The 27,809-nt window shown below is 42.0% G+C and overlaps 1 protein-coding gene and 1 long non-coding RNA gene across 13 annotated transcripts in view; one reads left to right on the top strand and one right to left on the bottom strand.

The window, feature by feature from the left end:
* Nucleotides 1-27,809, bottom strand: part of LOC111255283 (uncharacterized) — a 58,105-nt gene that overhangs the window by 17,706 nt on the left and 12,590 nt on the right. For 4 of the 12 annotated variants that reach the window (XR_015319706.1, XR_015319701.1, XR_015319702.1 and 1 more), the window contains 5 exons: nt 24,520-24,796; nt 24,040-24,212; nt 22,864-23,604; nt 20,811-22,454; nt 18,075-19,282 (listed from right to left, as the gene is read on the bottom strand). This is a non-coding gene — a long non-coding RNA (uncharacterized LOC111255283). Of the gene's footprint in view, nt 1-166; nt 304-9,113; nt 11,636-15,945; nt 18,053-18,074; nt 19,283-19,840; nt 20,184-20,810; nt 22,455-22,863; nt 23,605-24,039; nt 24,213-24,519; nt 24,882-27,809 lie in introns of those variants that run through there. The other 8 variants (XR_015319711.1, XR_015319712.1, XR_015319703.1 and 5 more) reach the window with 8 other exon arrangements.
* LOC111255281 (uncharacterized) lies at nt 299-27,240 on the top strand. The gene is made up of 7 exons (XM_022817076.2): nt 299-556; nt 16,197-16,294; nt 16,528-16,650; nt 18,176-18,305; nt 24,052-24,218; nt 24,526-24,808; nt 25,077-27,240. The coding sequence occupies exons 1-7, from the start codon at nt 544-546 to the stop codon at nt 25,442-25,444; spliced, it is 1,182 nt and encodes a 393-aa protein (XP_022672811.1). The 5' UTR covers nt 299-543; the 3' UTR covers nt 25,445-27,240.

Here is a 27,809-nt window from a genome sequence, read left to right on the forward strand (position 1 = left end):
GTTCAGGGGTGTGGCTTCGCTTCACTGTGGGCGGTGCTCGCCGTCGAGAGCCGGTCATGGAGATCAAAATGTCATGCTCTTCAAAATGAAAATTTGTTTGCCTTCTACCTCCTGGTACATCTAATGCCCGTTGGCAAAGGTTAAGATAGTAGCTGCGATAAAGGTACGGCAGTTGCTCACGGCGGGACGGCTCGAGACGCTGTCGCATCCTCTGCGTTCTCCTGAGAGAAATTTCGGCTGCTAGTCAGCTCGGTATTGTTCGGCTTATGTGGGTCCGCGTTTTCAGTTACAAACAAACTGGACCTAATGTGAAGGAAAATAGGTTTCAGCATTTTAACAAAGTTTAGTGCGAGTTAATACGTGCCAAAAGTAAACTTCGGGTTGAATGCAAATTAAAACAGTGCAAGTTCGTCAGAAAGCGTGTGTAGAGTCGAGCACTAATCTAAGCGAAGGGATCCCAGACAATATTTACTTTAGTCATTATTAGTGGAACACAACGTCTTCTTAATTTCTCACAGTTCATAGTCCTGAGCAAATTGCAAAATGCCACATTCAGGTAAGTCTGATCCATCTATTACACGCATGCAAAATTCACGTAGTCGACCAAATCAGTACTCAGCAGACTTGAAAGTTTCTTTATGTTGAACTTAGAGTGAGGTATACTGACGTTACTTCAGTGGGATCATTTAAAGGTAGCTTCTGAAAATGAATCCGGTTAGGTACGAGAAGGTAATTTTTGTTGTTCAACAGAAGTTGTTCAAATCTGGCTTTTCGTTTTCTCCTAACTTAGTTCAATTTTGAATGATGCTGTTTTAAATAGAGCAACTTGAATTTGTATCACTTTGTTTCGAAAATTGCAACCGCATACACGATTTACAATCTGTTTTAGTCGTACATGAGCTCGGCTCGATCGTGCGATATTCCACCATCGAATGATTTTCTTCTGCTAAAATACGTTTACTTTTATGAAGTTTATGCGTATGCGTGCTTTTCTGGCCATCAAACGTTTTTGTTAAACAATTACGAAGTGGATTTAGCTCCCGGAGAATATCCTTATGGAGCATTGCTATTGAAAAGCATCGTAAGCGTAAGGGTGAACGTCTTGAGACAAGTCAGTGAAGATCATCTATTTGAACCTATGGCAGTTCAACTATAGCCACTTACCTACTGCGCAAGTATATAGAAAATTTTAATTGTAAGCTTTCAGAAGAGCAGAAAATGATGACACGAGACATTCTAGCCTGTAAGCTCTCACAGGCACGAAACTCATCTGCGTGGTCCTTATGGCGAGGTAGATCGAGTGCTGTTACAAATTTTGGCAGACCGTGCTATCGAATATATTTATACATTTCGTCAGAATAATTACTATTGGACAGATAGTTCCTGAGCAGACTTTTAGTGACGGAACAATAGGGTTACAGTTAAAACCTTCGAGATCAGTTCCGTGGCGTAAGTGTCAACAACGTTTCATCAAAGGCCGGATATTCAAGATATTAACAAGCAAGATAATTGACTTAAACAACTGAATAATAATTATCGAAATTTCGATATAGATAAACCAGTCGACATAAGTGACATAAGCGATGAGCACTTGATCCCAGTAGTAATCGAGGTATGTTCATTTGGCAATTCAGTGGTCTTATTACAATCGGCAGCATTGCTAATAAGCTGAGAGGTATTGTGCTACTTAATTATATACTTACGCAAATGTTTTCTTCTAATAAAAATGGCAAAAAAAAAATCTGTTTCATCACTCGTTTAGAATGTATAGAACAATCGGCATCCTGCGAGTGACACCCGCTCAACATGGCTTGTATCACAGATTGCCAATATGCTGAAACTGCAAACAAGTCGATTAAATCTAGAGAGCCTTATACGATAAGCACCTTGACTTCGTAAAAAATTCGTACATAAAAGTGCGGAAAGCAGTTTGTCCACGTAAAGGCCTCAGCTGATCACTTGTGACATTCTGCGGGCCTGTTTGTTCAGACCATCATAGCCTTATTATAAGATCATTCTGCTATTTGAAGTAACATCATGTCGATATCGTTAGAACATATTCATTAAATAATGGCAATTTAGATATAATTATCCTACCCTTCCTACATTTTAGATTTAATGAAGTTCGTGTATACGTGTTAGTGACGACAATACTAAATACGTTTTTATTGTTCCTGATGGATTGACTTCATCCGAGCAGAAAATATTATGCCCCACACAACATGCATGGAAAAACTTGGGCCTACGCCAAAAAGACAATCAGACCTTCCCCATAAGCTGTGTAGACACTCCCGTAGAGGCCGGATTGAATCGTAGAACCGAAGTTGTCTACGTGACTGTATAGCGACAAGGGCAATACAACTGAATAAGTGTACCTAGGGGGCGACCGTAAACTGACTCATTAGTTTATAAAGATCTGCGCGGCAGGAGCAGAGCGTTTTCATATCTGCGTGCAACGTGCACAGCATTCCAGTACGACTGGCTATCATTGACGCAAGGATATCCGCTATTGTCAATAAGCACGAAAGCATATCAGTTAGAATTGGCCTGTGCTAGGTCCACTAAGAGGAGGCTATTGCAGTTACTGAAAATGCCAATAAGATATAGTTAGGTTCACTGCTCTTACGTATTATTCAACAGTCGTCGTCCCCTAACACAATCAGTTTTGTGAAAAATGTGAAATTTTTACAAATTATTTTCGAAAAAACTCAAGTCGGTGCAACGAATGTTCACTTCGAGTAGATGAACAGTATCCCGGAAACTGATTATTTGCAAATTGGACACTGTGTGTCTGAACCATCCTGCCCAGGCCAGGATGTGAACAAATGACGGGGAACATGATTATCTTTATCCAGACACACGTCAAGGATTGGAGAAGACCGTTGTAGGGATGCTCTCTGTGTCGATGTCTCTGTAAAACTATGAAGTGACCCATTCTTTATCTCATGTTAGAGTAGAATTCTTTGTCTGAAAAAGCATCTTTCTGATATACGCCGTCGACGCCGAGCCTGTACTGAGGGGCAGCGGAACAGCTTAGCAAGACCGAAAAGCCATGATGGGAAAAGTGGGCTGGAGGCAGAGCCCGAGGCTTACCTGCTTTACTGTCATCAATAATCACAACAAGCTGACACATGATTGCGAATAGTTCTTCGAAATTTACTAAAATACGACTCAAGTTCCCGCGACAGCAATCTTCAGTGCACCTACTAGAAGAAGAATCCCGCTTTGAAGAATTCACTATGTCAGGTAATGCGCAGACAAGCGAATGTCTGACTAACGCAACGCTGAGCAAGCCGTGCGCGAATGACCAAATCGTAAGCGAATCAGAGATACGTTTAAAGCTGGCAGCGATTTCGACGAAGGTATAGTCGTTATTGATGATGATATGTCTAGAAGCTACGTACGCAGCGAGAAAGAATCGAAGAGCAAGGCGGGTCTGTAATGGTGATACGCTGCAATCTAGTTACAGGTGAACTCCTCTTACGCTTGCTTGAGACATACTGCAAAAGGGTAAGCAGCCGCTATGAGATACATGGGAAGAGATATTTCATTCTTCATGTCGCGGGGGCCTTGGGCTTTTTCACGCAGTGGCAATCTAGACAACTTGTCTCACACGTGTGATCTAGAACTTACTAATTAAGAACCCAGTGCTTCTTCAAAAATGTGCAATGATGCTTTTGCAAGCATTATAACTAAACTAGATTCCACCAGAACGGTTGTGGGATTCTTCTTACCATAATTAAAGTGCGGTTCCTGCCTAAGCTGAGTGTTAACTGTCAACGAGCAGTGAAGCGAGTGTTGATCCCAAGAAAAGTTCATCTCTAGCTGTGATCACCACCATTTTCGGCCAGACGTCTTGGCCATACGCGTCTCAGCAGCTCCAGCATCGGAAACGATCGGTAAACATCGGCAGTGACATACAGAACGCAACAAGTTTCCGTGATCGGAACACAGCTGCTTCCCCTCTTCAGTGTGTGTAGGTGGAGTGGAGGGATTGCCGAAGAAATGAACGCTATGAAGCTAGTGACTCATTAGGCTAGCATCACCTGGCCTTCAATCATGAAAGCCGATAGCGGGACGGTCCTCTTAAGATAGAGCCAGTAGCGAAGGGCCTTACTATATGACAGCTGCTAGGCACAGCTGCAGGATAACGTCTTTAATTGCCACCTCTGTCCACTCGTCGACCAGTGCGAATAACTTTTAAATCTCCATAGAACGTGACGTTTGTCCTATTTTGACAGCATCGGCAAGCGAGAAACGAAGCGAGAGTCAAAAGAGACTTTTTCGTAAGCATAGAGTAGCTACGTGTGCAATATTCGTAGTTGCACCATGCTTCAACGTGGAGACGTTTCCAAAAGTATGTAGCTAACACGCAGTAAGCATGTGTTGTTTTGATCCATAAATGAAGCAGTATATGAAGCATCGACCTTTTTAACATTCACTGTCTACTCATAGGAAGTCTTCATAACTAAACTTGGTATAAGATTCTCCCGCCGCAAATTTGAGACTCGACCTTAGACGATTTCCAACGCAGTGTGAATGGGAAAAGCCACCAAGAGGATTCAAAAATCAGGGCTATGGTCTCTAGCACAGCATTACCTTCTTTGCGAAATGTCCACAGATACTGACGTTATTGAGAACCTCGGCCAGCTTGAACCTGTCGTTGGTCGGTGATCATTAGAAACCAATCGTCTTCAGAAAAGTTCTATTAGAAAGGCGGGATAACGTCTCGACGGCATCAAACTGCCACGGCGGAGCTCGCTAGAGATCGGGGACATAATCGGATATCCTCATCATTGGGCTCGAAATTACATAGAAAGTCGCCATGGCGAAAGGAGTCATCTATCGAAATCAGAGTTCTTGAATGGTCGCCGCTTTTACCGTCCCAAGTTGGAAACAGCAGCGGATAAGTAGAAAGAATCCCATGTGAGATTTAATGAAATGTTAGCAGACACAACAATGACACTCTGCCAGAAACTGGTTAAAAAGGTAGATTAACTGGAGCAAGGTATGAGTAAGCTTACGAGAAAAATTGTTGGGAACAATAGGTTTTTGCCTTTCTGACCCGATCAAGCAACACGTTGCACGAAGCGTTCGAAATGCCACGTGGGGTGAGTGATGGCCTGTTTCATATGCCCCCCATCAGCAAAAGCTCTACGATAGTTGTAGTATCAAACAGATTTCAGTGTTCAATATAGTTAGTCGTACGCAAATTATATTTGTACTGAAATAAGCAATGTTTTGTCGATTACGATCGCGAACCGATACAGCCGTTCTGCCTCGGCGTACAATCGGCCAATGAGCCTTCATACATATGATTTAGAAGTAGCTTGTATTGGATCTTTTATGAGGCTATTTATAAGCAGAAATAAAGCCTAGACTGAGTTAACTGTTATTCGATCATTTCCAACGGGGGTTATAATTTCATTAAATTCCGTTAGCATATATATATATATCTGATTGCCCGGAGCTATTAGAGAGATTTCGGTACATGTTTGATGTAGTCCCCTTTAGAGTCTATGAACTGAAGTCAACGCTATAAAGTTTCTTAATAGCTATTTACTCACAATCACGACGATTTAATTGAAAGAATCGACGGTACGATACGCTTCGTCACCTATCACTCTCCCTAAAATCTAAGAACAGAAAAACCTAGTGTGAGCCTAGAGGTTAGGGGGATAAAGTCACCACTGAAATCAATATTTTTCATTGACCGTCTTGTTTTTGAGAAAAAAACAAATAATAACAAATGCTTCTGATATTCACTGAAAACATGAACATCAGTTGACGCCCGAAGCTATTCGGCACCGTCACCGAATTGGCTTTATTTTTTATTCGACGCCATTGTTTTGCCTAGTTCTTCTTTGGTAAACGGCAAGGATCGACTCGTGCCGCGTTTATGGCAATGGTGTCTTCAAGATCGGTTTTTTGCTTGCAGTAGCTATGTAAATTGTCCGTAGAATATAAATATATATTTTCCCACGCGAGCTCTTATTCTCGAAAAATAGCACCGTAATCACTTAATTCTGTTTTTCACCGCTAAACGATAACTTTGCTATTATTACTGTGCTTTTATTGTTCCCTGATTATAGTCAATCGGTTTCTAGTCGTATATAGGAAAGACTTTATGTATAGTTTAGCCACGTTTCGTCTGCTACTGCTGAGTAGTTTCTAGGTTATTCGAAATGGCCGACCGCAAATAGCTTTGAACACGCTAATACGTCTATATATTGGGGAGGCTCGGGAGAAGCTCGGATGCTACGAACTAGTACACTATCAAAGATATTGGATTTGATACAAATAAAAAGATTTTATTATGTAGTAGCAGCGATCCCTTTCATGCTCATAGAAAAAAGGCTGTTTATGCTTAAGAAGTTTAGCTTGTTTTTAATTATCGTATTTTAAGGTAAGGGCTGAAGCTTTTCAGCACTGCTACCTTCGTAAAGGATATATATGCGTGCGTTACGGTAGAGAATAATATTTAATGCATGACATATTCTAAGTATATGATGCTGGTCAAAAGTAACTGCATATATGTGGAAATGAAGAACTCAAACAATTTGAAGAAGTATGTGTCAGCTGGCCATGGCGACATCATAGTTGTAAGTGCTGCGCATGCAGTGATCTCTGTCAGTGGTGCACTTATACGGACGGGTTCCCTATAAAGCTCTCAATGCATTCGCCTGCTAGGATTGAGACGAACCAGGAGGCGACAGCGGACATAGCACTGTCAGCCTTCCTTCAAAAGGACCAAGTAAGCAGCACTCGCAGTATCTAGTAGTAGACGTGACAGCAGTGATGTACGCTGTTCGTGAGAGCAGACCCTGTTCGCTCCGGCTGAGTAGCTGACCGAGCGACTGCCAGCGACAACAGCGGAGTCTCCGAATGCCCTGTGTTCCTTTCCATCTTTTCGGTGTCTCGGCGTCGCTACGCCGCATCGAATCGGGATCCGCACAGTACAGCGAAGCGTACCTGCCTAGCACATTGTGTGGCAGGTGCGAGAAAATCCTCTCGCTATTTAGTTAAGCCGACACGAAGGAGCAGTAATCGTCGTTGTCGTCGACGGAAATGTCGACAACAGCAGCAATAACAACAATAACGTCGACAACTAAGATCAAGCAATGTGCCACAATAGCAGACCTCATGGACTCCCATTTCCCACACTTTACCCAGCGATAAAAGTAGAAACAGAACCTGTCTGTTGGGGGGAAGGGAGGGGGGAGACGGAGGAAAAAAGAATACTCACCGATGTATGGCACTACATTACTAACGTTCTCCACACTTCAAAAGTGGCGCTCTGAGAGCTCAAGTCGAGAATCAGCGAGGAGCACCTCTCCACGGACCCGGCTAGCCCCCCTCCAGTTCACAGCTACTCAACGCTGGCGCGCCCAAAGCAAGAACGTAAGGCAGCTATAGGAAATAAGGGGTACATTCCGTTGCTTTGTCGTCGTATAACCCCTCTTACCCGCTGCTGTCTCGGGGGACACGTCCCGTACCGGCCGAAGCAGATAGCCAGCCGATCTCGTGATCCTCTTCCCCTGTGAGAGAAGCAGTTGGACGCTGTATAATCCGTCTCGTGCTGCTGCTGCTGCCGCTGTAGAGGATCACTCTAGGTATGAACGTGAACAGAAATGAGCAGGCTCCAGGCCACACCAGGCAATGTGGTGCAATGCTGCCTGCTGCGTTGTGGGAGAGGGTGGCTTCGCCATCGTACAAGGAGATCACGATTCGTAAGCCTTAAATCGCTCTTCAAGTCAAATTGCCTCTTGCCGTCTTGAGTCTCTGGCGAGGCGGCTTGGCGCTCTGTCTCCTTCTCGATCGACTTGAGGAAGGCCCAAAAAAATGAACGGTGGTCGTGGCAGCAGAATGGTGATTCTGGTAGTTTGGTACCAACCCGCACCAGGCAAAAGGGACTAAGAGATATGTAGTCTGTTCTGGCGAGACGAGAAAGGTGGAGAAGGATTAAGCTCTTAGGCCGAAACAAGTCGAGTCAAGCCTGATTTTGGTGTCCTATGCGTTCTACCCTCAATTCACTGCTAATACATGCTCTTAGCGTCCGTTATAATGACTGGCTACTCCACGGGTAGTGCACACTCTATGTCAACCAACCAACCAACAGAACCTTGTATGTACAATCCATAAGAGAAGGCGAAGAAAGAGGTGGCTTACTTTAAATAGGCTACCTAGTACTTTTTTGCCAACTAGGCGTGCATATCTACGCAGTGCTGCTGCTGCTTTTCGTGTTAGCATAGAGGAATACATTGGTCAATTTCCTGTACACCGAGAGACTAAATATCTATAATAATAATAACAACAATAATAGATGCGACGAGAATCATACTTACATGTAAGTATGTGTGCCTTTTGGCTTCATCCATTCATCTGTATCTGTTACAATGTCGATATGATGAAATTAGCAATAGTTAAAGAGAAAATAGAGAGTAAAAATATGTGCATTTATGTGATATTACTGAAAAACTTAATTACAGCAGTCTTTAGTTTATTCGAGGGTTATTATATACACGTATCTGTGTCGTACAATACGATAGTAAAATACGAGCTATACGCTTACAGATATCACTCAGGGTGAATCTAATCTTCTTCGACAGCTTTTAATAACACCCTCGCTATGTAGGAAAGTATATATATATATATATAACCTAAACGTTTTGAAGTTTGTCTCTAAATACGTTATATAAACATAATGATAGTGAATCAAAACTTATATGTCGCGTATCAAGATATACATTCCCTTTTTTCCTTCTGATAGATACATTTTCGGCGCATCCTCTGATAACTGAAACCGAAAATCGCAATGGCTACTTTCGAATAAATTTCAAATTCAAGGATTGCCTTAAAGAATGGGTTCATTTTCCTTTAGAAATATCTCCACTATTTAGAAAATCTTAGCGGAACCGTTTATAAGGTATTGTATAATTTCCTACGAACGATCTATCTAGTGCCGCTATAGTGGTACTTGGTTGAAGCTGTTACGCGAGCTCTCTAAAACATGGACTTGTAGATTCGATAAAATTCAGTTCATGGCCGACAAATTTTAGCCTTAGTAGCCAAACCAATTGACTTTTTTTTAACTTTCAAAAAAATACAATGGCTAAAAGAAAGTTATAGAAACATTTATTTATATATATATACACATATACATACATATATAATGCTGTCGGAACGTAGGCCCTTTGCATAATTAATAAGATAAAAGAACGCTTTCCAATCGAATAAACGTGATAGCATGGTAACCCTATTACCTCTCCAAACTTTGACGAAGAAAAAATTGTTTTACGTTTGTATTATGTGTGCGTCGTGTGATCTTATCATCCCTCCAGGATATCTACATTACTATATTGTCGTCTTCGCAAAGAATAAAGGCTGTGTTCCGACCGATAGACTTTAATAGATTAACGACCTTGTTATTGGCCAGTCTTCCAGCAGTGTCGGAAGTTATGGCCACAAGGACCTTGTTCGTGGTATAGAGACGAGGCAGGTAGAACGAATTCATCGGCGTCCACGCCAATTTCACTCGATTTCGCCAGGCGTTGCGTGCATACTCGGCACAGTAAAAATAGCGACCCTACCCGATCAAATGGGCGTAGGCAGACGAATGACAGGACAAGGCAGTGGCTTCCGATATGATGCCGAGCACCAGACCTGAAAGTCTCTGTCTACCGTCCTATAGCATGGTGACTCACTGCGTTCTGTCTTGCCCGCCCTCACTATTCCGCTATAGAAAGTCCCCTGGTTACAGCGAAGAGTGTCGCATTGAAAAAAGCACCACTGCTTGAAAGATCCTAACCGCAGCTCTGCAGAAATTAACGCTGGCATCCAATACACGAATAGAAGCTTTCTATTAGACGGGGCGATGCAAATGTTCCGTATTGAGTTGTTCATAAGACGAAACAACCAACTTTTTTTAATACTGATGACTCCTCGAATTCTATGTATGGAAGCATTTTGTGGTAGGAGCGGAACTTCTCGCTGCGCCCGATGAAGTCTCTCCGCCGATGCGCGGATAAAACAGGGTACCGCAACTGTATGGCTGTTTAGATGGCGTGCAGTGGAGCAGGTGGAATCGCGGCGCGTCGACGGGATTTGCTAGCCCTCACACATACTACTCTCTTTCTATGTGTGCAGAAATATATGGCACGCCGAGGACAGGTAAAGAACGGAGAACGACGGTTGTCGACGAATAAGGCTAAGGCCCGCGGTGAAAACGACCGCGGATCAAAGAATAGGGCTAGCCACTATACTAGCAGCAGAGTCTACCGTGTACTTCATCGATAAAGACGTTTTGGGGAAGAGGACGGAGCCTATTCTCGAGTACCTTCTAACCAATCTAGACTCAGGCTGGGATCTCAGTGGCGGCGGGGGGGCGGGGGAGGGGGGAACATAGTGGGGATTCATGAACGAATCTCAGTTTGGCTGGTTCTGTCTTGCATGACAGCCGTAATACCTATTGTTGCTATCACAATCAGAATTATATCACGCGCTTGCATAGTTCACTATTCTCGTAATCATGGTCGTCATATCAATAATGAAGTTTTTCCTGCTACTGTAAATTACTTTTTGGAATAAATAATGCTTGTGGAGTGCGTAGGGCGTCACAGTGGACTATATATATAAGGCATGAGCCTTTCTTGCAAATAGTTTGTAATAGGCGACTGAAGCTTCCTACACGTTTTCGTGCGTTTTCGTGCGAAATGAAATTGAGATGGTTTGGATTTTTCGTTTTGAGGTTGACTTTATCAATATTTTCACAACTCGCTCTATAATTCAACACGTTGCAAACCAGCGTTCGGTATTAATTATAGGAATATGAGCTAGTAAACGTTCTGCGTAGGTTTTCTTAACATCATCTGGACTGGGTACAATAAAACAGGTAAAATTAGCTAAGTAGAACACGTTCGGTCTTTTGTCATTATTTTTTAAAAGGTCCGAGCTCATTGGCTAGTAGTTTACTGGTGAAGCCTTCCTAGCGAAAAATAGGTTCGAAATAAAGCGATAATAGCGGTGCGTCAATGTCTATTCTATTGAATAGTAATTTCGAGCTGTTTAAACATCGATGTATTAAGCCGTAAGCTAAGTGATAGAATATTATTTGTTACGTCCTAGGCTTTTTATTTAGGCTACATCATTGGGGTATATAAATCTCCACTCTTCTGGTTTCATGGGCTATATATGTTGGGCGCTAGTCGGGCGCCATTGAAAACTGTTGTTTTTTAATTAGAGCTCTTGTTTAGTTCGAGGAATATTTTTGTTAGGTTAGGTTTTTTTTTTTTACACATACGATTACGGTACTTCTGCGTACTTGCTGTACTAGCGTCAAAAACAGATTTCGCTCAGTAATTGGTTACGGGCTGCATTTCTGCTTGATAATTAGCTACGACTAGTAACATTAACGGGTCGTATCTTTTTCGCAATTCAATTGATCTTAGATTGTTTGTATACTGTACCCTGTAGCCTGTAGCAGTTGTTTTGAACTCAGCTTGATTTGTTGGACCCCACTAACTGTAGTTCTCGACCGTTTCCACGAATGAAAAAATAGTTTTATTTTTTATGACGCGATTGCCACTATTGTCATCAACGATTTTCTCGTTCGCGCTGCTTTACCCAATGCTAACACCTGTTTTATTTGAAAAAAAAAAAAAAGATGATTACATACTGTTTGCTTTTTACTGCATCATTAAACGCCTGCTTAGGCGAGTTACGTGATACAGCAGAGAGTTAATTATAAATCAGTACTGTCTGAAGGCACACGTTCTTTACCCGCGCCATTTTCTCGATGAAGAAAACAAATGAAGCCGAGAACGAGGCAGTGTAGCATGTGGTGATAATGTAATTTTGGCACCAAACGCAAATGTTTATATCATAGCCGCATCATCCGAAATGAAAAACATTTCAGCGATTTTTAAACATGTTCTATTTAATGTTTATTCCCTATTGGCTAGTGATTTCTTTTGGAATCAGAGGGGTGACGGAGATTACGATAAGTGCAAACTTCCTGTATGTTGCTTTCAATCAGTTTTAACATTGCCAACGTATGAATGAAATCCACTCATTTGTTATGTTGGTGTCATCTAGTGTCGTGGCCATGATGACTATGATATGATTTGTATTTGTATCTACAAGCCCTCGATCGTGATGACTCGAATGTTGAAACGTAAGCTTTTCTAGGGGGTCATCTGCCACTGCAGTCACCAGCGCCCACCATCGAACAAACGAATCGAGGATTAAATGAGCCTTAATAAAACCGAAGCCGACTTTGTCGCCTCGCATGATTAAGCAGCATCTTCTTACTCACGATAAGGCCCCTGCTTATAGGACTAGTGGGTCGCTTGCATTAAGGCGGAAGTGGTCGATAAGGGGACCAGTTATGATAGAAAAGGCATATTGAGGGCAGAAGAATCGCGATGGATCGTTAGAGAAGCTAGATTAGCATCTGCCTACCTTCGAGCCAAGTAGGAGCTAACGGTAACTTCAAGCTAGTTGTCTACTTGAGTGTAGGCGCTGCTTGCCGCTCATGAATACTAGCTAAATCGTGAGTCCTTTCGATCGGAAATTGTGGGCTGGCGGTGGTTTTGAAGTAGATACACGAATCGGTATTGGACCACATAGGATTTGTAGTGATAGCATTGTTTCACAGCGTCGCCATAGTCCATCTATTGTTACCTGAATTCCCCGTGCTATGAATGGCAGATTAGCTTCAACTGAACTTCATCAAAAAATACCTAATATCTCGTTTTAGACTCGAAGATTGAATAGACTGTAAATAGGGGGAACACAGCAGGTGTCTCAAATATATAAAGTCAGCTACCTGCAGTAAGGAATGATGATACGATAAATAAGTCTGATTAGCGAATGTAGATCATACTCTGAATGGTTTAGGGCTTGAAAAAGCTGCTAGATTAGAAGAATTTCGACCCTATCGATGTCGTCCTGCTTTCAAATGACCATTCCAGCGCGGTCCGACAACTCCAGGGCAGGACGATAGGTTGTATGCCAATGAATCGATGTACCGTTCATTGCCGCAAATAGCATGTAACGATACGTGGTAGGTCAATTTTTGGAACCCCATTGACAGTACTGAGTTGGTCACTTCTTTTATTTCACACAAAATGCGTAGTGTTTGTTATATCGTGGACAAATCCTATGGCGGGCCTGATCTTGACCTATATTCGGTGAGTGGAAATCTAATCTTGAGTGGCAGTGTTCTTTTTTCGGTATTAAACTTCCACACTCGGCGCTGTTTGATGGCTCTATCGGTATTGATTTAGGTTAATTGAGTTCATCTGGTAACTTACATGTCCTTAACCCCAAATGACCTATCGCGCTAAATTATGTTTCTAACCAGTCAAGTTTCTCTTAGCTTTGACTAGGTAGTCCTTTCATCACCGTTAGCCCAATACGAGGCGGATGGCACTAAATATATTGGGCCCCACCCGACTTGTACGTATAACGAACTAGCTAAATGCGTACGTGTAAATTTAGAATTCACCGTATCGTATAGATGTGACTATCCTTTGACGTTGCTTTCCTAAAAATACATTGATATCTATAATATCGGCTACTCTTAAGGATCCCTTGAATCCAACTTATTTTTTTGGGGGGCTGGCGTATAAGGCTGGCCGTTCGGTAAATAGTTTGTGCTATATAATAGAGTCAAATTAAGTTATCTAGCAGTGGGAAATAACAATCGATTGGCAAAGTATTGACTGAAGCGATGAATGCCCATGATCAAGGTCTGCTCAGGTAAAGGAACACGTGTGCGAAGTAGACCGAAATCTTTGAAAAACGATGAGACTTTTTTCCTGCATTTTGTCTCTAACGCATAGTAGTAGATAACACATAATTAGCAAAAATGCTTGTCCTTTCTAAAAAAACCTTCATTGATAGGCTATTAGTAAAAATCTTGTTCAAATGAGTTACATGCTCGGCATCTATCGTACAAAACAGTAACAGAAGTGACTCAAATAACTAAGCGATATCGAACATTTGTATGTTATTAAATACAGCCGTAAACTATAGACACATCTAGATAATTAGCGGTCTAAACGTGCTGATGTACTCTATCGACTGAGCCAAGATATGCGAAAAAAACTTGTAGACAAACATGTCTATTGAGCAGATTTTTTCTTAGAAACGTTTTTCTTAGAAACAGAACATACCATGATAAATAAGTCTTCTTAATTCGGTTAATTTCTAAATATTTTTCTTTTCTGCAAACAATTCGCAAGTATAATAATAATTTACTGGAACTGAAGTTGCATATAAATACAGTCGAAAAACGTTAAAAAAACACGAGTCCGACAAAAATGGTCACTTTCGGTTCACATTTTCTGTACCAGTTCCTGATAATAGGCCACGTGCTTTTGGTATTGCGACCCATTACTGTAAATATCGGCCTAAAATCGACCTATTCAACATTGATATGTACGTGCTTCGTCCTATCACGTTTGTTTGTGTACAGTAATGCCCCCATCTGCCGATGGCGCAACTAGACCAGCTATTCATTTTTGCAGGCTCCGACTGCAATTCTCGTCCACCGCATTGTGCGCTCGGTTGCAGGAAACACAGTAAACACCTACAAGAATACTTATATTTTCCCTGTTCCGGACTACAGAAGGCTTCGGTCAGCTGAGGTTTGAAGACTGGAGACAGCGGCTGAGTCTGCGAACATATTTTAATCCACCCATTAAACAAGTAGTTCACCTCATAAAGTTCATGAGGTGCGGTCAGTCGTGAAGTCCAAAAAACGCACACCGCGCCTTGACACGAAGCGCTTCACTGTAAGAAATGACCCCGGCCAGTAGCTAACTCCGCTTAAACCTCAAAACATAGAAGTGCGAAGCGGCATCCGAGTTAGGTCGAATTTAAGCTCCCCCGTCCATTTAGCTATAGTACCGCACAGAATCAGCTCATTGACCAGTCCAGCCAAGTACCACGAGTGACCTACAGCCGCCTACCGTCGATATATAACCCCAACAGCACACTTGTTTGCCTCGAAACGCTGTTATATATATATATATATATATATATATATATATAGATGTTAAAATTTATTAGCTCGCAATCGGTGTCCGCCGTACTTCGTTGACGAAAGGCTCTACTAACACCTACCGCTAAGCTCTAAACGAAGCCATTTTTGAGGCTGAACTATAATGGCTGATTTGCGCTAGGTAAATTCGCGTCTGAAGTCGGGATGGAGAAGTCTAAAGTCGAAGATTGGGGAATGAGAATGGAGGTGCTGATCTGAAGGTTGGCTGGCTCGTAAACTGTACCTTGGTCCAACACCCAGAACACACATTGTGGTCACATGTTTCCTGCATTCGAGATATAGCAACGGAACAGGTTTGGTGAGCCGTGTGAACACATATAAAGGTATACACAGGGGGTGTGCGAAATTTCTCAGCGAGAGAAAAAATTTATTTTTTGTGATCAGGTCCTAGCCAAATATTGTGCGGCAACTTTTCGGCCATCAGAGCGACCTTTTTCCGAGTTCTGCGCTTTCAAATATGCCTGAACAGCATAACGGCATCGTTCGTTTGGAATAACCTATTTGGGGAAGTGAAAATACGTGATTTAAAGCGTAGCTACGATACGTTGAAGCCTAGGAGAATAGGTTAATAGGTCGAAAGAAGTAAACTCTCACTTCCTTTCACAACACAGTATGTAAAATGGCATTTGACGAATGGTAATATCTGTGAATGGGGCTTGAGTTTGATTCAGTTGCCTATAATATTTCCATATTTTCCTACGGTATTGTCTAAAATTGAATCCTCTATATATATATATATATACACCATTTAGTGGCATTTTTCAATGGTATTTAGATTCGACCGAATGGCAGGGATACGATCATGATAATTATAGCTAGCTAACGTATTCTACAAATATATGTTTGCAGTGCACCTGGAGAAAATCATTACTGGCCACTTCAGTATATATTTGTTTTTTCTCACTTTATTCATATATTTATCGAAGTTCTGATACAAAAAGAAGTTATTTATATTTTCAGTCGGCATACGATTGTTATTTTGTTTAAAGCAGGAACAGCGAGTTTCAACTTTTTGCAGTTCTATCCCCTCTTTGCGTCTGTGTTTAATAAGTATAGTTGAGGGGTTCAGTGATCTAATAAGTGATAGGTACCGCAAGTGACGAATAACACACAAAAACCTGTTTCTTAGGCCAAGCCGGTATTAATCAGCTCGGAGGGGTATTCATCAACGGTCGCCCACTTCCTGACTATATAAGACGAAGAATTGTGGAGCTAGCTCTTATGGGGGTACGTACCTCTATACATAGATGTAAACTAGCAGTAATATAAGTTGCTGCCTTATATGTAGTGTTTACTGAACCAGGGGTGTTGTTACATTGTGCTGTGTATAGCGAAAAATGCATGTGTGATTTTTAAATATGTAAATTTTTGCCTGCCGCACTTTAAAAGCAACATTAATCAAGAAATTGCATTTCCAGAGCTATGCAATCTGTAGCGCTAACTCTAAGTTCTGATTACAGGTGCGACCATGTGATATCTCGAGGCAGCTGCTCGTATCACACGGTTGCGTATCGAAGATCTTAACACGTTTCTACGAAACCGGCTCTATTAAGCCTGGGTCTACTGGAAGCCCAAAAGGAAAGGTGGCTATCTAACTGAACGACAGCGATACATCTATAATGCACTATTGTTAAATCAAAATGAAACAATTCGACCAAGCTCGCTTAACCGCTGAATTCGGTGTTTTTCTTTGCGCTAAAGGGGCGAAAGTCAACTATTTTATTGAACAAAAGAATAACTGCCTATCGAAGATACATACGTTGCTAACAAACGTTCGTTACTTGAAGCTTGAGACTAACCAATCGAATTTTATTCAGGCACTTGTTTATTTTATTAGGTAATACTAAAGGCGAGCATATAGTTATGGCTGGTTATATACTATTAGTTAAGCGTTTGGTGTAATAGAAAGGGGCTGGTATTCGCAGCGCGCGAATGTGTCTTCGGACCTCTAACCAAAATACGGATCTAGTCGTCCGAAAACCTTTACATGTATTTATTAACACGATCAGAGAGCTAAGGTGCGTTTCGGAAACATCTTTTAAACTAAGAGCTCAGTAATCATAGCTCATTCTTATTCGATGCTCAAGACATACAGAAGAACTGCGTCTATGTTTAAGCGAGAGCCGGTTGCGATATGGCTATGATGATCAATTGTACTTTCTGTACGTTATATCTCTATTTTTTAGGAATATTATTTAACCTTGCTAGCGTTCTTCCGTACCAAGTAAACGGCCATTCTATTGAATGCATTTTGCCATTGAAATGAAAAGTTTCTACACACGTATGGAACTGCTAGGCACCATGGTGACGCACGAGTCATATTCTATGCTTGTAGTTTCACTATTTATGAGAAAATAAAAATCACTTATATAGGGGAAAAAGACACTTATATAGACCACCTTGTTGTTTCTAGCAACGAAACGCTCATTTTAGATGCGAGAGATCTCAGGGTCTCCCAGTCTGTTAGATGCATACGGGCCAAAAACTGGATAGAATTCATCCTTCCTGGGATTTTCCTTTGTCCAAAGTCCAAAAGCTGAGCTACCGTTTGTTTTTTTTTTCGCATTTCATTAAACTTTTGTTAAAGGAAAAAAACATGTAAAATAACCGCTTTGTGTTTGTACAACAGTTTCGACTGCTTCGAAGCTGCATTTTCAAAAGCTGACTAAATGCAAATTGCATTTTGTGAAGAAAAAACGTTACATTCAGTTATATTACATGACCCCGACGAGTATATGACCCGAATATACGCGGGCGGCGACGCTATTAAGCTAAATGTTCGCATCCACCTCCTGTAACAAGTTAAAGTTTTACTCATATCTTATTCAGTTCCATTTCTGGTTCACAGCCAATAGATTTAACCTTATATTTACACTCAAACTTCTTTACTGATACGTTCACGTAAAATCCACACCGTCTCGTCTTGTTGATATCTGACTTGCCCTGGCTTCTAGTTTCGACTCTTCTCGTTATGTTTGTAAGTTGCTAAACACAAACAAACAAATAATGAAGATAAAACAGCTATATTTTTTTATTCTGCTCAGCGACTTAAAGCAACCTAGAGAAGTTTATGCATTGTTTCATACATATTGACTTTGAACTTTACAGATATTAGGACGCGGACAACGGAGACAATATAACTTGAAACGGATCCAGCAGAGCGCTGTTGTTGAACGACAGGATCAATCGTTCGCGGGACTTGACCTTAGAAATTCTGTATCATCACCACAAAGCGCAGGTAAAATGCTTTCTTTTCTCAATAACGGATCAGATTAATCGATAAAGTTTCGCAAGGGACCTATCGTGTATTCATAGCTATACACATATATAATTACCACAATCGGTTTCTATACACCAAGGTGTTGCCTTCGAAAACCCCACCAACCTCGTTAATCAGCGTGTTCGCATTGCATTGAGTATCGCACATGTTTTTCTAAAAAGCAACCGTTGAAAAGTAGACCTACTGTATCCTATATAATAACAATAACAGTAATTAGTTATTAGAGTCAAAGGAAAAGCGGATAGAACAAGTATAAGTGGAGAATGCTACTGGAGTTTAGGTTGCGTTTATGGTTGCTACTTTTGCAGTTATAGCAGCTTAGACGCTTGCTAACCTGAGTGTTCTGACGGATAAGGACGTTGCTCCTAATCCCCTGGATCTTGCTGTTTTGTCAAGCCAGTTTTATTTCTTCCTTGATCCACTTGATTTCCCAGGAAACGCTTGACTTGACAGTCATTTACACCTATGGTAGCAGGGGCCGTACGGTCCATGACTGACGATGGTACGCCATTCGTCGCCTGCGTTGTCGGACTGGGCAGGGCCGTTTGTGCCACCGATTACCACAATTAGGGAACTGTGTCAACGGCACCATTTTCTCGCTTCCCCATCACTAACTGATGTCCCAGAAAAGAAGAGTGCTGTTACTGGCACAATGCCGGTCAGTCTGGCAGCGAATCTGGCCAAAGCTGCCGGTAGGCGTAGTGCTCCCTATTCCAGCGTTCAGTGTAAAGTCAACTTTGGCGGTAAGCTCTCACTTGGGGAGTGTATCTCTCGGGTCTCCCGTCCTTTGGCCGCGCCGTCAGAGGGGTCGAGTGCGCCGCGAAGGATGGGGCGGAGCCGAAGAACCGCGGCAGCGCATTATGACGACAGCAGGATACGAGGGAGATGGCTGGGGTTCCGGGTAAGCGCTCTGTACGACGTCGCTGGCGACGAAACTGCTTTAAAGAAGGAAAACTGCGTTAGTAGAGGCATGTGAGAAAGTTGTAACTATGAACTGTACTGCTGCCTCGAAAACGTATGGTTAGCTTGTGTAGCGATAGAACTTGAAATACAGCATTTTCGGGCCGGCTAGCGCCGGGCCACTATAAACAGTTCCCTAATTCTCATTGAGTCACTAAAGCTTACTGAGATATTGAATATGCTTTGATTTCGAGTTATAGTGGTTTAATTGTTTACTATATAATTTTTTTTTACTGGAAAAAGACACAAGTAAATTCAGATGTATTAAAGCAGGTTGCTAATATCTTTTCTGTGTACTCTTCCTACTTCGTTAAACACAACATTCCCAATACAAGCATCCATTTGAAAAAAAGTCTTTCAGTCTGTATAGACAGGATTAAGTGGTCGACCATATTTCGTCAAGCTTAAACAAGGTTACATCTCATCGTAACGGCTGTCCTTTCTCTGGAGTTCGCACAATGCTGTGACGCCTGAACACCCCTCAAATGTAAAGGCTCTAGTTGGCGTTGTGTGTAAATGTCCAGCAGGCTCACCTATCAAGCTAATCTCAGCTCTTCAGCTCAGGCTTGTCGCCCGACCTGCTGGACGCACTGAGGTGTAGCTATCAGAGTTAGCCAGGTCGCGATGATCTCAATGAACTCGGTATCCGCGGCAACGCGGTATCCGTACCACACGCTTACATCACCAGAGGCGGGACGCTTTGCACGTGCCGCCACTTCTGATAGAATGTGTGGACGACCCTCAGAACTTCATATTCTTCGTTGATCGTCGGAGATCTGTCTACCCCCTCGCTACAATTGAGCTGTTCAAGCGATTTGCTTCAAGTGTATTCCCTTGAGACATTCGTTCGACAGAATGTGGCGTCTTCATGTAATACTGTTATTAAATATATAAATATTATATGATACGTAATTTATATATATATATATATATATATATAACATGTATCTTATGCATAGTCGTCTATGTCATTTTTAGATGATTTGTGCCTCAAAAATTATTTGACACTTAACCATTTGATCAAGACGTTTTGTCGTATAGATGTGGCTGCAAGTATTATTCCCACTATTTTTATTGCCGCCTTCTTTGAATCTCACGATCGCTTTAATAAAGCGACTTCCGGTCTGGTAATCAGCTGGAGTGACTGTGCGTTATTCAACAATTTGTTCGTAAAATGTAGTAGTTGATACAAAATGCCTTACGTCTAGAAAAAGGGGTATACGCTTACGGGAACGACTAAAAGCCATTAAGATCCCCTAGCGGAAAAATTCACATGCATTTCTATTGTAGGATAGGTGATAGCTGAAAAAGCTGACCTAATCGAAGCTTTACCAACGCATTTTATTGAATTATAAATGATTTGTTTGTTTCCCAGCTGGAAGTCGAACACGCTTTTGATTTACAGAAATACAAACACAGCAGGCTCTCAATGGCCTGTTTTGAAAAGTCTTGTTTCTCAATTAACTCTATGGCGTTGGCAATTAGAGATTTTTTTTGTCTTGCCTGTTTAAAACTCGTCGTTTCCATGGCGCTGTTCATCGTTTATTGCAGCGTCTTTACTCACTACCAAACGACGCACTTAATGTTCATTTGCTGACACATACGGCTGTTTTTCCACAAGAATGGGTCGCTGATTGGCTTATCATATTGCTTGGATGCCCGCTTTATCCCTCAATCGCTTCTATTTCAGTGGCATGTTCTGTTGACTTTGGCACCCTCGTCCGAGATTGTTGATTCTTCTGCTAGTCAGTCAGTCAGTCAGTCAGTCCGCTGCGTTGATTGGCTATCATTGACCCAGCTTGACACAGTCCTCCTGGCAAGTCTCTTGAGAATCGCTACTTCGTTAGCCTTTTCTACCGTTTAGGACTTTGTCATTTCCTTTGGCATTTGCGTGTAAGCGGCCAAGTGAAAACGAAGGCGGGGCAAGTGAGGGGGTATTTGGGACACGTGTTGAAGGCGCAAGGCGGCAATTTTACGAGTGAGTGAGTGAGTGAGTGAGTGAGTGAGTGAGCGAGCGAGCGAGCGAGCGAGCCGGCTTTAGTGGGAACGCTATACCTTGCTCTATCTTGGTTATATAGATTATGTCACCATGAGAACAAGTGAAATCTTTTACTCTGAGGGGCTTCTATCTTATTCCCGCTTTCCCAGTAAAGCTTAATCTTACTTTTAAATTTCTACGGAAATAGAATCGTACTAAATATATAATAGTTGCCGATTTGCTGAATTGTTTTATGACTGATTAAACCGTTTCCTAAATCTGTGCTGTGAATTATGTAATTGAGCCTATAGCAATGGTGTGCATTTACATGTGGTAGATTAAAATGTCTGTTTTACATATCTGAAATAAATTCGTATCGGTCCTTCTTCGTTGCGCCATGGAAAGTACGGCTTCTGCATGAATATTCGAGTCGATAGGGTTCAACCTTACAATAACGGACTTCAATAAATATTCAAACAGGGTCACGCAGGCTGTAAAATTTCGCAAAAGGCTAAAGGTTATATAAGCCTATGTTGGCAGAAAATATTTTTTCTCATAATCTAATTTGATGGAGAGCTTTCGCAGACGAAGAGTGAGGTTTAAAGTTAAATGGTTACAATTTCCGTACATGAAAACTTTTGCCCGTAATAACAACTTGTAGCATAATAAAGTTTGGTTCATAAGAGCAACAGCACCTGCTTTAATGGAGCGTACATCGCCTCTGTCTGCCTTTTAGCTCTATTAGCTATCCCGTTAACTATTTATATACTTGACTGTATGCGTTTGTAGCAAATAATCAGCGAGACAGAGAAAATGAAATTATGTCAATGTTATTTCACGTTCCGGTGGTCGCTTGACGAGCTCCTCAAAACAGTAATACCTGCTTCTCAATCCTACTGGGAACTTTGGTAAATCTTTAACTTTCATGTTGCTAGTAGGCGCGATATGAAACACCCAATTGTGAATTTGCCGCACGATAGCTCGGTCATATTCTCTTCTTTACTGCTCACCGGATGAAGACGATTTAGCAATCTCTGAGCATGAAAGGTCTGCTGTGCCTGGGATTAGTGGATCGTGATGGCGCCGCCTTATCATGACCTACCGTTTCCTTAGCAGGTCACCAGTAGGGTCGTGTTGTGTATTCCATCACTCTGTTAGATCCTCCTCACCTGGAGGTTAAAGACAAGTTGATCTCAGTTATTAACGTCTCCATTCGAGAATAAGCAAAGTTGTTTTTGCCATTGTTGTATAGAACATGCGTCTCATAGTGAGAATGCGCTTTCGTTCCCTAGACCACGAGGAAAAATGGGGAAGTAAACATCAAGCGGAGGCGCAGTTGCTTTTGATGAAGCTATCACGAGAAATTTTGCTTCATGTCTATTCAGAAATAGTTGGGGCACTACCCTGGTACAAGGTAATTTTTGCTCATTACGAGGATAACTCAGGAGCCCTGCTGTTGTTACTCTCATTGTCGTTACTAAGACCATCATTATCTAAACAAAAGTCCAGTGTTCTACATTAAATTATTTCACGTCAGTTTACTGGGCCTGTTATACGCCGCGAATAAACGTCATTCACCTGTTGTTGGACATGCGCCATCCCTCTCGGCTCTCTCACAGGTTAAACATCACGTCAAACATATCTTTACTTCTAACTAATTCAGTCAGCTGCCATATCCCTGCTGCCTTAGCCGACATCTTGCCAAGAAATCTATGTCGCACGCCATACGTACACTGAACGCCGCGTAGCTTCTTCGAAATCAAAGGACATACGCCAAGGTCTGTATGACAGCTCGATGTGTGTATATTCAGGCCTTTGTTCGCTAAAAACATCAAATGTCTGGAAGATGTTGCCTTTTAAAGGACATTTGGATCCTACGTGTGTGGCATGTTCAGCTGAAACGGGAATCGATGAGAATCGTACACCGGATGTATGTTACTCAGTTGACCCTAATTTCGGTCCTCGAAAACATACGAGCACTGTTTCTCGAGGCCCTACCCGCATTAGCCCACATTTGTAAGCTTTCAGCAAAAAGTCGGTGAGCATTTTGTTCACCTGAAATTAATGTATACACTTTAATGTTATCTGCTTTAGAGGCCTAAGTACAATGTGGTTCTCTCCTTTTATAGATAACGTTAAGAAAAGACTTCTCGAAACTGCAGTTTGTAGGCGATTTGAAGATAGATAGGTTTTCTGGTCTTATGATGTTTGAAAGTTCGAAAACAGAAGTGGGCACGTCGAATTGTACGGTGGGTAGGGCGAAGGCATCTGTGCCTTCGATAGCGATGTTACGATAGCACCGGACAGTTGGATCTTCACCTGATGGAAACACAAAAACGGACTGTAATCAAACGATTCTCTCTGTATCCAGTTAGCTCCATTTTGAGTTCAGCTTAGCTGATTAAAGGTGCAGCGAACATTTATATTATGGCCCGAATTATGCCGATCGGTTCAGACGCCAGAATATCGAAATTTAACAGAAACGGACGTTACAGGCACTACGTGCCAGTATGCTAAGACTTTGTAATGGTACCTGGGCTCCACAGCTGGATACTGCCATAATGTACCATACTAGGAATATATTTGACTTTAAGCTGGGCGTAATTAAATAAAAGATGGAAAATTGTCCATAAAACTTTTTAATTACACAGGTATTTTCCATATCCGTATGCGAACGAATGGCGAAGCATAGCTATGATAGCTGTGCTTAAAAACATCAGAAAATATCGAACTAATTCCCTTACGGGTACTAACATTTCATTACAGAAGCTTCTTCTCTTCCGCTGTCGAGCCGAAATGGTCCGTTCGTGAGTCCTTTCTTCTTAATGCGCGGAGCAGCTTTAGGAGGACCACCGACTTCTGGCCCATTAGGTCCTTCACTAGCTGCGCTAGCTCCAAGTCAGGCTCACGATTTTACCATCCGGAGTCTGTCGGTAAGGATAAACGGGTCAATTAGACATACAACTTTAACTCTCGTATTTGTTCGTTCAAATTGAGGAAATAATATCAAAGGATATCAGATAAGCGAACTTGGACGTCTCAAGGTGTAATCAATAAATTATCACATAGTCTACAATGTACAGTTGTAAATATGTGTACATGATAGATGATGTCAGAGATGCGACAGAGTTGGTTAGCTAAATCTTTTCACATGTAATACTAACTCAGTTATATGAGAATCAAGTCCCAGTTTTCTTCACTACAATAAGAATTATTGACTTTTATTTTCCTCACCCTCAGACGAGTGGTAGTGAGGAACGGTCTTCTCGATCGCCGGCGTCTTCAGATTCATCTGCCGGAATCGTCGTTGGCTCCCTCGGACATCAGCTCGGTTCATCGGCAGCGCGAAATTCGAAGAACTTCTCTATTGACGCAATCCTCCAGGTTCAACAACAGCAGGAAAAACAGCAACAAAAACAGCCGCTTCCGCAATCGGCCCGGCGACAGCAACCTGGAACAGCGGCGGCGGCGGCGGCGGCGGCGGCAGCAGTGGGCGATGCCAAAAGCGGGTCTACCACGCAAGGTAAGCAACAAAAAGCTATGAGAACATGGACATTGCGGATGTCTAGTTGTAGGGCATCTAGTGAACGTAGAACCTATTTAGGGATAACGCAAAAGAACGGTGTGGAACAACGACATGATAAATAGATATTGCATCACAGACATTTGTGCGTCGTCACAACTTCGCACTTATCATAAGAGAATAACGACACTAGCTTTATCGCTTCGGCTTTCGGTAGTGAAGTTGTATAAGCTTTCAGTCTAATAATTTCCTTTGTATCCATAAACAGGTTCGAGTTTTTCCGATCCGACTCGCTTTAACTTGGATCTTCACTCCCGTCTCGCAGTTCACTGGCTGGGCCTGTGGAATTCACATTTTCTTCGGCAGTCTAGCTCAACGGCATTAGCTACCGCCGCTGCTTCGATTGCGCCTCAGATGACGTTGCCCTCCGGGTCGCCGCCGCCGTTGGCGATACGTCCGGCATCCCCTGCCGACTCCGACGACAACGAGGTGACAATAGCCGTCGATGAAGCCGACGACCTGGAGCTCCAGGACTCTCCGGAAGAAGCCACACGAACAAGGGAGTGGCAGGAAGCCCAGCCAGATAGCACCCAAAAAGAAGATGAAGAAGTCGACGTATGTGAAATCGACAATTAGTGGTTAATTACGAACGATGGCGCTAAGCACTAGCTACTTGGTATGAGAGAAAGCAGAAATAAAATAATGTTGGACGATTTGGCGGCCGTATGCGAACAGCAGAAGTAACCGGGACGCACCATTTAGAGCAACGTGTGTAGGATCTAAGAGTAATCAGTAAAGCATTGTAGTTAAACAGTGAAAGGCCTGAGGAATTAGCACTTCAACATAATTCAATAGTAGGAAGTTTCGTACGGCCTGCCATGGAACGGGCTCACCAGTGATAATGATCTGAGACTTCTCCATGTTCTGATATGCGTTTGACATAGGCAGTTCTGCCAATTCAATTTGCTGGTTGTACATCCTTTCGGCTACCTGTGATTGAAGTCCAGTGACGGCCACGCGTCAACCCTAGACACGCAAATTGTTTTGTGACTAAAGAAAGTGTTATCTTCCATTCCTGATCTAGCGACAGGTTGTCAACCCTTGAAGCTCGAATAACCTGTCGTCATATGTAGGCGACGCTGTTGATATGACCAATACTAAATTGGGAGTATTTACTTGTTTTGCATAAGAGACAGTCCTCCTGTGAGCATGAGCAGTCTTCGGCGTTTCGTCTTTACGACTACAAGACGACGCAAAAGCAGAGAAATTTGTAAAGACAAACAACTCGCAAAAGCTTGCGGTCAGTGTATTGAATGCGGTAACTCCTATATAGTCGACTAAGGCGGGTACTGAACATTCTAGCTCATATAACAACCCTTATCACATATTGAGATAGACCTAAGTCAACAACACGTTATAGAGCAACATATATATATATATATATATATAGAGATGGTATGACTGTGTATTAGGACACAAACTATAATAACAGTAGCAAGTTACACAATGCGGTTGCGGTAGTGGTAGTAGGTAGAGGCCACCTCTGGAGGTTGTATACTACACCGAACAAACAGTTTTTCCAAATGTAACTTTATGGAAACTAATCTTTTTCATTAGAAATTAGCGAACAAGCAACATATTCGCATAGTAGCTCCCTTGTGGTTACGTACCTCACGGAAGAATAGAAATAAAAGAGATCCATAGGAACAAATGAGCGAACTAAGCGGTAACAATTACGGACACCATGATACCAGATAATATCTAGAGGCATTTTCAGAACCCTATAAAATTAAATTATTTATTAGTTTTCGTTAGAGTGCAATAGTAAGGAGGATTTTAAAAATCATACATCATTTAATATGGCTAGCCCTTCTATCTTCCCATAAGGGTTGCATACTAAACGACATAGCGATACCATACGACTCGCTCACTAGAAGCGAACTAGTCATTTTTACGCGTTTGCTTGACAGCTGTGTACTGAGTATTTTGCGTTATCTCAGCAAATAGACGATCAATAAATAAGTCAACCCACTGATCGTAGTATGTACTATTTATTTAATTAAAGGGTGGCAATTTTTTTAAATTGATTAGGCTGTCACGATGGCATTACGTTTTCTTCGCGGCACGCTGAATAATCGTCTTTTATAGCTGCTTTACATAGTTTATACAGATGACGCACGAACAGCCACCATGAGTATCGAATCAAATTTGCAAAAGTGCTTGACTAGGCCCGTAGAAGCGATTCGTCTACGAGTGTTTAGGGCGTCCCCCGACTAGACGTCTATCATTTTTTCCTTATTCGACTGTTTAGGAATGACCCTCGTTACTATCTATAGTGGCATAGATCGGACTGCAGATTTACGGAGTTACTGGTCAGTTGTAGCACTGAAATCGGACGAATAAATAAAATCTACATTTTTCAATACAACAGATACGCTAACGATCAATGTTGTTATAAAACTAATCGTGGATTAAATAGTCTGCTTTGGGTGCGTTGCAATCGAACTAGATAAATGTGTACCATAGCTATTTTAGCTGGACTAAGCGGATTCTATGAAGCGGTCTCTTCGTCTGTCGACTGAGGGCAACAACACAATTCGGAAAAGGTTTATAATTCACAGATAGGGAAACAAATATTACTTCTGTCCTTCTGCATGAAAACCGTTTATGAGATAGGGAGCAAAACGTGCAGTCTGTTGCCCCCCGACGCTGTTACGACGGTATCTCACTGCTAAATATAGTTGATATTTCTTAGTTATACTGGTTGAGAATTTATCCTGCAACGTGTACAGCCAAAGTACAGGGACAGCAATCGTCTTTAAAACGCGGCAGTAGCTAACCATCTTTATTAAGAAATCTAACCCGGGCTGGCTGGTTCTACTATCAAAAAAACTCAACGGTAGAGTTCCATCCGAGACACGCAAACAAATCTGGACAAGGTAATGTGAAGCTGGACCACCTAAGCACCAAAGGGTACCGGGTAGAACGTCCTGCCGACGAA

This window comes from Varroa destructor, unplaced genomic scaffold (genome assembly GCF_002443255.2).
Source record: "Varroa destructor unplaced genomic scaffold, Vdes_3.0 BEIS01000001.1, whole genome shotgun sequence".
In the NCBI taxonomy this organism is placed as follows: Eukaryota; Metazoa; Arthropoda; class Arachnida; order Mesostigmata; family Varroidae; genus Varroa; species Varroa destructor.

Coding starts and splice junctions, on each gene's coding strand:
- LOC111255281 (XM_022817076.2), top strand. Junction 24,219..24,525: donor TTACCATCCGGAGTCTGTCG/GTAAGGATAAAC, acceptor CCTCACCCTCAG/ACGAGTGGTAGTGAGGAACG. Junction 24,809..25,076: donor AAGCGGGTCTACCACGCAAG/GTAAGCAACAAA, acceptor ATCCATAAACAG/GTTCGAGTTTTTCCGATCCG.